The sequence below is a fragment of the Lepisosteus oculatus genome, chromosome 9 (assembly GCF_040954835.1).
Source record: "Lepisosteus oculatus isolate fLepOcu1 chromosome 9, fLepOcu1.hap2, whole genome shotgun sequence".
NCBI classification, from domain to species: domain Eukaryota; kingdom Metazoa; phylum Chordata; class Actinopteri; order Semionotiformes; family Lepisosteidae; genus Lepisosteus; species Lepisosteus oculatus.
The window spans coordinates 13636512-13649876 of NC_090704.1; the positions used below are offsets into that span (position 1 = coordinate 13636512).

The following is a 13365-nucleotide window of genomic DNA, read 5'->3' on the forward strand; positions in this document are numbered from 1 at the left end:
CTTACTGCAGCTTCCTTATTCCCTGGAGAACTTAAGATGTCTACAATTGGAAACTTTTAAGCCACAAATTAGCAAACAATAACAGCAAAGTGAAAATGTGTTAGGTGTGTGATATACTTCTGGTTTTGTTAGATATTACTTGTATCACAACCACTTCCCATCCTTGTGCATAGAACTGTGGGGCCTCCTACAAATGTCTTGTGTACTGTAGCTTATCTGATTTCTCTGTCATTAACTTAATCGGTTAAGAAAACCTCAATCTCAAGGAAGAAAAGTCATATAAAGTGAGCAGAAAAGCATGATTGCAATATTTCCTACACATATTTCAGAAGAACATTTGGAAATTGCAGAACTTTGTGTGCAGTAGGAACAAGCTGGTTTCAACATGTAGGTGAACTCTAAGGAAATTAAGTTTATAAATACAGTATGTCAAACCTTTGAATGTTTTTTTCTAGGCAAAAAAGCTGTTAATTGTTGGTTTAACCGTAAATAACTTTGATGTTAAAACAAAGAAAAATATCCACACAAAAATAAATATATTCATGCTTCCTTTTAATCACTTCATAGAAAAGTATTTAAGATTTTGTTGAACACAATATACAATACTATACCATACATTGTGTGAAACGCTTGAAAACATTAAAATATCCACCTGGAACAATGCAGTGTTCAACAGACATACAAACCCATTGGTCATGCAGATAGTGCTATTCTGGCTAACCATTTGGACACAATTTGGACCAAAAGCTTAACATAGATTACAATGTTATACGGACAATTTGAATTTCAAAACTGCTAACAAGTTTGGTCAGAAAATAGTTCACATTAGCACAATAATTACATAAGATCACATTTTGTAATTCATATCAATTCACATTGGTGTTTAGAGAGATTGTAACATGCCATCAATATCTCCCTTAATCTAATTAACATAAAGTGTTTTTAATGGAGACATTTTTTTGTTCCTTGAACCTTGTTTGTCTGAAACTTTATCAGCAATCTGCATTCAAAATGCGGTATAATTAGAGTTAAGGTCCTGCAAGCGTTGAAATACTTTTTATATGACGTCAGAATACAGAGAATTCACCGAGTCAGTTTTTCATATTCATTGCAGATCCACAAGTCCTTCGTGTCACCCATGGGTTCCGTATGTCTCTTTTAGCTACTGTTCAGGGCTCTCAAAGTTGTGCAATAAAAATCAAAAAATATTACTGGAAAAAACCTCGACTCTAACAAGGAGTCTTCTACACCTTAACACTACCCCATCCAGGCAATGTTAATGCATATAAATTAAAATTAATTTACAATTAACATTATATTATGTACACAAAAGTAATAAATACACTGTTATAAACAGCAAAGGACCAACACGAGCTCAGGTGCAATGCAGAACAAGGGATGGTGCAACTAAGATATTTATCCTTCAAGCTGAAACATACGATAAATATGACCGAAACATACAAAATATGCCCGTGTGTTAATGTATTTCTGGCAATGTTTTTAAATAAACTAAACTAGACTAGACCTGTCACGACATGTAATAATCTGAAAGGTAGAAGATATTGCAGTTTAAGTACCTCTGAGGACACTCACAAGGGAAAAGACTACCTTTTCACCACTACAAAACAAATTGATTTATCATATTTATAAAAGTACTAAATGAACCTCAGATCAGGGAATTTACATACAGTACTTCATGTGTGTATATATACATGTATATATGTATATATAGGAGCTAGTTCCCAATATAGTTTAAATCCAGACAAAGCTTAGGTTATGTTGGTAATGCCAGCCCATACCAGGATATTTCAATATCTCTAACTTTTTGACTAGTACATTATCACACAGTACATCAGTCATTTTTGGTAGTGTTTTGTTTGTTGCAACAGATTGTTATAAAGTTTTGGATAGTGTATTCAAATCAAATCCTGACAATGAGACAGTCACACAGACAGAAGTGACACCCGATTTTGTTTTCAAAACGAAAAAATGCTTTTGATAAATTGATCAAACTTGATAAATCGATCATCTCAGACTGATCTCATATAAAGGTGTTAGGTCAGTCTGATGTCTTGAACATAAAACGGTTTAATAATTCTGCAGGGAAACATTATTTTAAGACCTAAGGAGTTTAATGGTACTAGTGGAGGTTTAAACACATTTAGTATAATTTATAATTAGAAATATTTATTTTACTAAGATTCAAATGTCACATAATGATTATTTTAAAACTTTGATAATACATAAAGTAGAAATGAATGCTTCTCATGTAAAATATTTCTGACCTGCGTAATGATTTAGTAAAATGTATATGAAGCAATAACCTCATACACTCCCAAAGTACTTTTATAATATATATTATAATAGTACATTAACACCAATTTTTTTGTCTTCTGTGTTAAAATGTTGGATCATTATCAGGATTTCAACTGATTTGTGATTTGTGTTCACGGGTGAACACTGTATTTTAAATAATGAAATGTACTCTTAAATATATATACAGATAAAACAATAATGTGATTAAAATAGGGTACAAAGCTTAAATAATACCTTTTAGTTACATGTTATAAGCATCTGTCCATTTTTATTTTACAGTGGATTGTGTGATATACAAGGATGTATTGTTTTATCATCTAGTGGGAGGTGAGTAAATACTTATTCGAATAATTTTATTATGTATCAAAATTAAAACTGTGTTCAAACTAAAACATAATATCCACCTGGGATGAGTGACTAACACATAGATGTCCAAAGCAGCTCTTCTGTGGGAATAAATGATCTGTTGTGACAGCCTGTTCAAGAAGCCAGTGTTTTTGTAAGGTCAGATATTGCCCAATGTCAGGAAGAAGGAAGACTTTGCATTCTCTTAATCTGAGAAAAAAAAGATTCTTCTCTTGAGCTTTCTGTTTTTAGAAAAACTTTTTACGACTATTAATAAATTGCATTTAATAAATTAAAAAAAAACTTTAAAAAGACAAAATTGTAAAAAAGGCACACAAAGTCCTTAGACAGATGTTACAGAAAAGTTAACGATTTGCTTTACAAATACCTGTACTGTATATCAGTAGTTCATTTGCTACCTCTTGACATTCTATTACAAAAAATGATGGTACAAAAATCTCTCAGTAGTGTCAGCATTTCAATGCTTGTCCAGTAAACATTCCTAGTTGGCCCCAATCCTTCAATACCATGTCTGTTTGTAACAAAACATTGCTTGATAATCAGGTCCATTTTTCTGAAGAAAATTCCTGAGAGCTCCTTCATCTTTCCGCTTGTCTGACGAACCTCGACTCCAAATGCAAGTTCGAGGAATCCTCCTCCTTACCAAAGTTAGCCCCAGGCTTTAAAAGCGAGATTGTAGGATTTCTCCTTCAAACAATCTGCAAATACAATGACCCCGTAAGCTCGTGGCTAATATTATGTGTCCACTGGTGACGCATCGTGTGTAACTATCTCTATGTGTGTGGCTCCCATCTGCCCCTCCATTTCCAGGCAATCCTCGTATCCCAAAGGAGACTTGGCATTGCTGATACTGTCCTCCCCCTGGCTGTTTTCATCTTTCTCTGTCCCCTCAGAGTCCTCTTCCTCCAACGTCAGTTCAAACTGAAACTTGTCTCCAGTGCCATGATTGTCTTTGTCCTGCTCATAAAAGGGAGGGGAAGGGCTTTGGGGAATCATGCTCTGATACCAGTTCCTGTTGTCTTCTAACGTGTCCAGAATGTCTTGTGCATCTGGGTGGACAAGATCTGCCCAAGTCTCCCAAAGAGGGTGGACAATGTAGTCAATAAACCCAACCTGCAAAGAAAGTAATAAATGAGTGAGGATTTGGCTGCCAACACAAACTTTCTATTTCCTGCTTGTTCTTCTACAACTCAGCCAATGAATGCATCATTCAGTGCTTCTGTGTGTTTACATATTTAGGACTCAAAGACAATTTACAGTTTCACAGATTTCAAATGATTACTTTAAATAAAGGACTGGAATTGTTTATTAAGTTTCCTTATTAAGGTCCTTATTAATAAGGTTAACTTCAGTACTTCAGAGTACTGAAGTGCTCGGTTGCCAGTGACTCACCTGTGACTTCTCCACTGAAGCTGTGTGCTTGTCACACATAGGACTGATCTCCATTCCTCTTTCCCTCTCTTTGTCACCCTGGTGGAAAAACTCTTCCATGATCCTGTCAGTCCACTGTCTGTACAGCTCCAGAGATTTGGTGGGATTGCTGAGGTCTGCGCAGTGCACCATGTTACGGAGCACCTAGTTTTAATCACATAAAGACAATGAGTGACAACTGAAAACATGATATCAAATAAGTGCTTGCTCATTGTCACAATAATGAGTTTGAACTGACTTCACTCTAGATGTTCCAATAATTAGATCCATTAGCTAATATACAAGCAACAGAGGATCAGCATAACCTTTGACAATTTAGATCGATTACTACCAGTAGGAAAGCTCAAATTTATATAAATTGGTACAACCTATTATTACACCCATCCTAATTCCGATTTTATTGCACAGACACAATGCTTCATACTGGTACCTGTATTCTATCTGTGTAGTTGTCAAGCAACAGAACTCCCGAACTTGTGACTTTCTTAGTCTCCACCATGGTCTTCAAGTCTGCCAGTAAGCTCATGTGCTTGGACATGTCAGTTGCCAATACCTGGGAAAAAGAATATAGAAAAACATAAATATTGACAAAACCCAAACTGGAACAAGCGAGTTCATTCTGTTCTGAAAAGGAGAAAGAAAAAAATACAATGTTTTGACTGCTGAGCCTTTTTTGGGCGGGAGGAACCGAGAGAAATGTTGCAGGGACATAAAACAAAATAAATGGCACCTGAACCAACATCTGAATTAGTACTAATCATGCTGCTACTGCTAATATAATATATAATTTTTATATTATAGTTTTCTTTAAAACAATTTAGATGACTTTCTACTAAAAGCATAGTATGTTCAGAATGTACTCTTACCATATCAATGACCATTTTTCTTAATGATTGCCGCTGTTTCTTGTTCAGGTTCTGGAAGATGTCACAGTTGTCCTCCTGGAGCAGTTTAAAACCCACTGCAAGATGGTGGTTTTCCAACACTGATTCATCATTGTACATCAAGGCCAGCTCAGAGTCTGAAAACACAAATCCAAATTCAAATTCAAATTCAGAAATGAGACTGACGTGACAGACTAAGAGAACCTGGCAAACTAACAGAGGACAGAAAACTGAGGCATCGAATATCCAGCTTGAACTCCTGGTCCGTACATTTTAACCTGCCAGTCAAAACAGAGGGGGGCATGGAAAAATACTCACTGGTATTAATCAAGAATTGATTGGAGACACCTGGGTGATCCACGTCATGAATGGCAGCAGCAAAGATCGCAGCAAGGATTTCCAGATCCGTGAAAACTGCCTGAAATGTGAAAGGAAAGGAGTCCAGTCAGCTTTGCAAGAAAAAGCTCATTCATTGAAGGTAATGGGTTTAGACCTAAAGGCAGTTTCAGAACATGTTTAGGTTTTTTAAAGATCACAGGATGAGTTGCAAATACTAATGTAAATCAAAGAGGCATGGTCTATAAGGCTAAAGGTTATACGATGAACATGTTACATGTTATAAATTAGTAACATTATTTTTTGAAGCTAGGTTTCATAAACAGTTTACAGATCAATTGATCTGCAAATGAAGACAATGAAGCAGTTGAAGTGGAATAATCAGACTTGAAAATATCAGAAATGTGTACTTTAATTTGATGTGCATTCTAATAACACAAAAAGACACAATAATTGATTTAGGGAAAAGCCTCCAGTAATGCCTAGTCCTTATAAAATAATAAAATTAAGTATTTTTTTTATTCCTCAAGTATGAATAGAATAAAAAACTACCTTTGCTCTTTTCAGTTTGGAACTACAAATCCAGACTCATTGAGAAGACACGCAACAAGAAGTACTTACATCTAAAGCCGGTGTTGAGAGAAGAATGTGGGTTGACTGAGCTACATCAGCAGCGTGGAGGCTGTTATGATACGCCACGTCCGAGTGGTAATGGTCTTCTAAGGTCATCATGTAGGTCACAAACGTGTCTACAGGAATCTTGAAAGTCTTCAGCAAGTCTCTTTCCTGTGAGATAAAATGATAAATGAGAAAACATCCCAATATATCCCAAAAACTAAAAAATGGCAGAGACCTTGTAGCTATAAAGAAAAGAACTAGCTTTTCTGAGGAAGAGTTAAAAGGCTTTTCAAATCTAAAAAATGAAAGCACACCTGGCTTAATGGCTAGACTTTCAAAGGCAAGGTTTTATAGACCACTTTAACACCCAGTCCTAAATGAAAAAACAAAATAGGGAAACTCTGATACACCTCATGCACAAGTAACAATTAAAATGAAAATGTACTGACCTGAAAAATGGCATACATTATGCACGTGAGAGGTCTGTGATGTGAATATTCCGAGACTTTGAAAATATTAAGGCCCCACTTGTTCAGATCTTCTAGTTCCTGCAGAAAACAAAATCAGTTACTTACAGTATCTGAGCAAAACAGACGTTCAGTAAATGACATTGTTAAAATTCACATGAAAACTACCAAGGATGCACAGTATTGTAGCGCTTTTGGGGTCACATGGATATGCACCCTCGCCGCTGCCGCCTCGGGTCGGCCCCCACACCAATGGGGACTCAAACCCGGGCCTCCGGCATCACTCAACAGGGACCCAGTCAGCTGAGCTAAAGGGAGATCTCCCCTCAGCCCAGAGGCTGAGGTCCCTGCTATTCACAGGGAAGGGAGGTGATGTCACCGCACTTGCAAGCCGGCTTGCACAACCTGTAATGTCGGCCGTATGAGTTACAGTATTTTGTAGAAACAAAAAACTCACAAAATTGAAACAGGACTCTATAGGTAAAGTTTAGTCCACTTGTATGTAAACTCTTTAAAATCTACATTTTGGCCTTAGAAAATACATTTTTAATTCACAGATTTAAAAATACTGTGTGAGGACACTTTGAACAGTTCATAACGTTCAAAATGCATTATGAATGGCTTCATTATGCCTTTTCTTTTTGCACTTCCACATTTTTGGCTTGATTGACATCTAAACATTTTTCGGGAACTACACTAACCATTCATCTTATTTGATTTATATTTGTCTTGTTGTCGGTCACTTCAGAAGCAAGCAATAAGCACTGGATTTTCACGTCACATTCCAGCAGGTTTCTGCCAGTAAATCCCAGAGGGCTGGAAGTCAAAGGGGCATACGGTACCTTTGAAAGAAAGTCCTCCTGGTCTGTTTTCACTCCAAATCTTGAAATGCTGCAGTTGGTCAGGCTGGAGCCGTGAGTCAGTTTCTTCACCCCACTGATCTGCGTCATGAGCTGCTGCTTTTTCTTCTTCTCTCTGGCCTTCGATGTAGGCGAAGGGATTTCCACATCGTTCTGCTTGTCTGAGAGAAAAGGATTTTTCAATGAGCATTTCAGGGTTTTATTTCTCACCTTGTTCTATAGGAATAATTTTTTAAAATGATAAAGTGCATTTTATCAAAATAAAATGATTATATTACTTAACTATAAAATATAAATCATATGGCTTTATTTACCAATTTCAAGGAAAAAGGGAACAGGGTGCAGATTTAAGGCTGCAGATGGGATTAGAAAGTTCTTTCATTTCTACTTAAACCTGCTTACAGAGTAAAGGAAGGAAAATGTTGTCTAAAAGCTTCTTTCTAAATCGTATTATATTGGGCGGTTGAACCTCGTCTTTGTTATGGTTATATAGAAGGATACAAAGATCTTTTGTTTAAAAACCAGCTTTTACTTCTCTTTTAACATCTCATATTTCCCTGAGTGACGTCAATTGCTTTTCACTTCATGAAATGCCCCAGGTGCTCAGAAAGTGACTAAAACCTTACACCTGGACTGAACCAGAGGGGAAAAAAGGGCTGCTCATTTAGCACTCAGAAGGAACTAGCTTCGAAACTCTGATGGCTTGTTTTTTTTTATTTTTTTTACACAACTTTTTAAAGGATTAGTAAATGTTCAGCACCTTGCTGTTCCATTTCACAAGCTTAAAAACAATTTTATTATACTCAGTATCTGTGGCTCTGCTTTAAAAATGACATTTTTTAAATAATAATTTAGCTTTGTTTCTTAGGACAAAAATGCAGTTTGCATTCATTAGTTTTTTTAATATGTTGCAGTGACTCAGTGGCAATAAAGTGAATTCATGATCGAGAAGCGCCGATGTACTTCCGATATGGCACATATTTTTTATGCCCCAGTTAGGTTGCTTTCTATTATATTGCCTCCAGTGAGGCAGATTTAATTATCTCTAATTCAGGTAATGGTTGTGTTTTATTTCCCCTCATCTTAATTAAAGACTACAGTGAAAAAAACGTAATTGAGCTGAAACACTGCAGTGTTTCAAAGGCAGGCAATGAAGAATGAAGCAGTAATTTATAAGCATGTTCTCAAAGTGGCATAAATCTGGGGTTTTCTTTATATTTGGTTTTTCAATCACAGTAATTTAAATGAAGGGCTTCTCTAATGCACCATTTTTGATACCAGAATGCACACATTTGAAGAGAGAGAATGCTAGTGGTAGAGTAATTCAAAATGTTATTAGCAAAACTAGTTACTTACTGGGCAGCATACTGTATATGTAGATAATTCAAGAAGTAAACTTGAATTTCAGGAGATGAGTAATGTGTGGCAGTTACAGATCTCAGTAGCTAAACTAAAAATTGCCACACATTTTTAAAATGTAAGAAAAAGTCTTGCCAGACCAACTTAAACACAAGGTTTTCTACATGGGTGGCTGAGAAGAGTAATAATTGTTGATAGCTAACTTGTGTTATTTGGGCATGGGTATTTTTAGAAGGTTCTGCAGTGTACAATATGTTCAGTTTCAATGAAATGGAGAAATGGGGGTATTCTAACTTTAAAGTGCCAGCAAGCTTTGTATCTACACTGCTTATATTAATCATAAGACTTCCTTTTCTGCCCACATTGCAAGAAAAGGCAATGTATGTGCACAAGCCTGCTAATGAAAATATAGGAAACCCAGCGACCCACATGAAGGTGGCTTCGACAATGCGGTGCAATGCGGAATGTTGTACTTGCATTTGCAAGGATTTTCGATCACCCACGCTGAATTTGAATCTTTGAATCTTTCAAGGTTTTTTTAAAAATGGTTTACAACCGGATACGTTACTGCGTGGAAATTGAGGCAGAAAAACGGGGACCGTCACTGTACGAGGGAGTGAGTTTGAAAAAACAATCTAGAACAAAAAAAAATCAGTCCTGCAGGGAAGTGCACAATGAAAAAAAAACATGGCCCCCGACGGCTCAGTTTCAGCCTCTTGCTAATTTTGCACCAAATCCCTTTTTTTTTGTCTATGAGGAAATTGAAATGAATACCCATCTGTCACAACTGTACATTGCAACTTCAGAACACATGAAAATATAAAAGGCAAGCTGTCACAATTCAGTCACTAATTGGGTATGAGTCATGGAATCTGCCGTTTCACTTTCCACAAGGGGTACCACCAAGCCTCTAATGCATAATACATGATGCGTGACCCCCCTCCTCTCCTCCTGTCTCCACTAACCCCCCCCACCAGCACTGCTAAGGAAGATCTGCAGAAATGAATATTCCTGCAGACTGGATAAGACTGGACTGAAACAGAGGCACAGTTATATCTGCAGTGTTAAAGTGGCAACCTCCCAATTATAGTTTGAGTGATACAAGGTACAAGATACAAGATTGGTTGAAAAGATCCAACAGATTCCTGCTTAGAGGCTTGTTTTCTAAAGGAAAGATGCAAACTTTTCCGACAACAATCTAAAAAACCTCATCGTAATTGGAAAACAGAAAAGAAAAGAAGGGGGTGGAGTTATAATCTATCCAATTCCTACGTAACTGATTTTTACTCCCTACCAAGACGCTCTATTCACTAAGATAAATGGTGATGAGCAGTAAAACACCACATGCAGAAATCCATCAGAGAAGGCTGTAAATACCATTGGTGCCAATCAACTGCGGTATAACACAGCATGCTACGTGCTCAGCCACTTAAGTAGGGGAAAGATTGATTTCCTGTGAGCGACCATTGCTCCATTGCCTTTTGTATTAATAAAAAACGAATGGTAGGTTTCATGACCCCACAGCATCTATTCTCCCTATTCACAATGTCAATAAGCTCATTTTAACAAGCTAAGGGAATTAAGAACTCATTAACATCTTTATTTTTTATCAGGGCATGGATTTTTTTGGTATCTTCATCTTGGGACAGTTTATTTGACTTGAGCAAAATACTTTTATGTTCTCAGCTATTTTTTCTGACAAATGTGTAACATAAGAAAAGCAAAAGGCATGTAATCTCCTACTGAATAAAAATAAACTTCGATATGGCTTCATAATAAATGCATATTTCTTGTGGCATGTATATTGACTCATGTTAAACTTATCTAGAAATGATACTTGGAATTAATGTCAGAAATTCTTGAAATGTGGTTTTATTCAAATCTTTACTATTTGACTGTGTTTTCATATGTGCATTTCTTGGTGTACTTGTGTTTCTAAAGGTCGTACAGTACATGTTTAGGCACCTATACAGTTTCAAAAGAAAGTTAAATCCCACAGCTTAGTTACCTAGGAAGGTGTTGGAAATGAACTCAGACACCTGGTTGCCTGACCGGCTCATCTCTGACAGGTGGGTCAGCTCCCGATTCAACATTCTCTTGAACTGTAGGCACAGAAAAGGGGAGTCATGTTAGTCATGTTATTCATGTACAGTTTTTGACTGGATTTTACAAAACAGCTAAGCTCATTTGCAGAGGTTTCCTCTAGAAACATGCCCAACGACATTTTTTGGTAATTATTATGGAGACATAAACCTACAAACTGTTTTATAAGTAAACGTCTAGCATTTTGGAGAGTGAGTAATTGTGCAGTACCAATTAGGGCCAATTTATAATGTATGTAATACCACTTGAATTCTTTAACATTCCAAAGCGACATTAAAAATTACAGTTATTACTTAAAAAACACAATTTTAGCTTATTTAAATGTTATTTCTCCTTTTTCAATGAAATACTGCACAGTTTACAAAAACAAACATTTGTTTATTTCGTTTCATCTTTGTAAAGACTGCAATAGAAGGATTTATTTCTGACAAAGAAACATTAATGTCATGTTAAAAAAATCAACTGCAAAGTAATTGCACAGTTTAAACCAAGCTTTAAGAAATTAAAAACATAGGTTTAGAGTCTGCAACACATAAAACTGCAGCCACCCTCAAGATGGGGTTTTTGCAGTGAAGATACAGTAGACGGCATAAAGCATCATTATGGCTCCTCAGAGCCTGTAGTCCTTACTGTACAGTATGTCACAGACCCACAGTAACCAAACTATTACACAAAATAATTTAATTTGAAAAAAATCTCATGTACACACCTTGATGTAACCCCAAGATACAGACAGCAAATAGTTCGCCTCAGGCATTTTGGAACCCGTTTTAGCAAAGCAAGCAGCCCTCCTTTTACAAAATTACAAGACGCAGTTAAAGGAATCCCACAATCAAATCCCCATACTCCTGCTGCTTAATGGCACAAAAATCTTCTAAATCCCAAAATAGGTCCATTATCCAGTATTACAGACAGCCAACTTGCGCACTCCATTTTGCAGTACAGTATGTGTTCAATCAGTGGCAGGGCAAGATAATAAAATCAGGAATCGGACGAAGAAGCCAGTATCCATCCAAGTATATACAGTTTGCTAGCTTGGAGCAGAAGCAGCAGCAGCAAACACTGATGAATTATGAAAAGCCTTAGATGCTTCGTTGGCTAAAGGGGGTTCCTTCTTCAGATTAGTCTCGCTCAGATGCACTGTACTGCAAAGAAATTCTCATCCTCTAGTCTGCAAGCCCCAGCAACAGAATCCAGACATCATTTTCTGAAAGCACACATGATTTGACAGAAAATGGAGGAAGCCCCCTACTTATTTATGCAAAAACATTCAGGAGGTCCCCTGTTTCTCAGCCTGAACACTGCAGTACTCTATTTGAATGGAATACTTCATTTTTTTAATGGAAAGCATTGCAATGTTTTATTTTTTGCCCCTAACTCTAAGGGAATGCCCGGCTCATGAATTTGCAGGCAAATGAGACAATGTTTTTTTAATACTGTATTTCAAGTCAGAAATTGTTGGTTGTTTCTGCTGTCTCACCCCTCTATATTTCTAATTCTTTAAAAAGTATGACATTATTTCTCATAACCACTAGTTTCTGATAAATTAATCACTTTGTCGGAAATAAAAGTGAAATTGATATCAATAATAATCATAATAATATGATTTGAGGTTAGAACCTCAATTATATGAGGTTAGAAATGATCTTTATTATTTTGACCAGACCTTTGTATTGTGAATTATAGACTAGAATTGACTGTACTGTTTGGTCTCTCAGCAGATGTACTGAATGAAAAAAATCCCCCTTAACAGATGAATAAAGGTGAATGTACTGTAATTACGTGTTCCATTTAGTGCAAACTGACATTCATAATAATTATATAATTCGATTCAGTGTCTATTCATCAACTGGATTCTTCAATATAATCACAGTCACTGGATTTAAAACACACTGAGTCTGGTGTTTCAGCAGACCATGCTATTTTCTCTTGTACTGTAGATAGCAGGGAATAATTGGTTTTCTCACCATTTTCAATGACATCACCTCAACTGTATACACTGCTAGAAACCCAAGTCTAGAACCAGAGTACCAATCAAATGAACATTTAAACGCCATGGCAACAGCATCATGTGACCTCCCAGTGCTGTTTCTGTGAGGTTTCCCTTCAAAACAGATCACTGAAGAGCCTGGGATAAAGTCACATGCTATACATGCTTCCATTAAGCCTCTGACTAAGAGGGGCTTTTCTAGAAATCATTACATGCACGATATGCCAATATCCAAGTCTTTCCCAAAACAAGCTATGTGTCCAAATAAATCAATAATAGTATATATTCTTAATACAATTAGGGTTTGTATCACCCTTCAAGAAATTAGAAAACCATCAGAAACCTGTGTATGGAACATTTTATAAGAATACATTTGTGGTTACACTTTAATACATTTACAGTATTAATTGTCAAACCTAGTAGAAAGTGTGATTTGCACCCCTAAAATAGATGTACTGCACAATTCTTAAAAATGACAAGAACAGTAAAATTGAGATTATAAAATCAAAGTTTTTTAACTAAATTTTGAAGGTAAAGATCAGTCACAGACCAGCAGATTTAGATAAAATAAGAAACGTTGCAACTCTCAAAATGCATGCCTAGAATTAAAAAAACAGATCAAAGCTTTCTTTGCA

General features: G+C 36.3%; 1 protein-coding gene across 3 annotated transcripts in view; it reads right to left on the minus strand.

Annotated features, from left to right (window-relative positions):
• Positions 1–535: 535 nt before the first annotated feature.
• Positions 536–13365, minus strand: part of pde4ba (phosphodiesterase 4B, cAMP-specific a) — a 147721-nt gene continuing 134891 nt past the window's right edge. For all 3 annotated transcript variants that reach the window (XM_006634925.3, XM_015355585.2, XM_015355586.2), the window contains 9 exons: positions 10646–10739; positions 7261–7439; positions 6401–6499; positions 5955–6119; positions 5316–5415; positions 4980–5134; positions 4544–4666; positions 4075–4257; positions 536–3795 (listed from right to left, as the gene is read on the minus strand). In XM_006634925.3, coding sequence (XP_006634988.1) covers positions 3418–3795; positions 4075–4257; positions 4544–4666; positions 4980–5134; positions 5316–5415; positions 5955–6119; positions 6401–6499; positions 7261–7439; positions 10646–10739 — 1476 coding nt within the window. In that variant the 3' untranslated portion in view covers positions 536–3417. The remainder of the gene's footprint in view (positions 3796–4074; positions 4258–4543; positions 4667–4979; positions 5135–5315; positions 5416–5954; positions 6120–6400; positions 6500–7260; positions 7440–10645; positions 10740–13365) is intronic.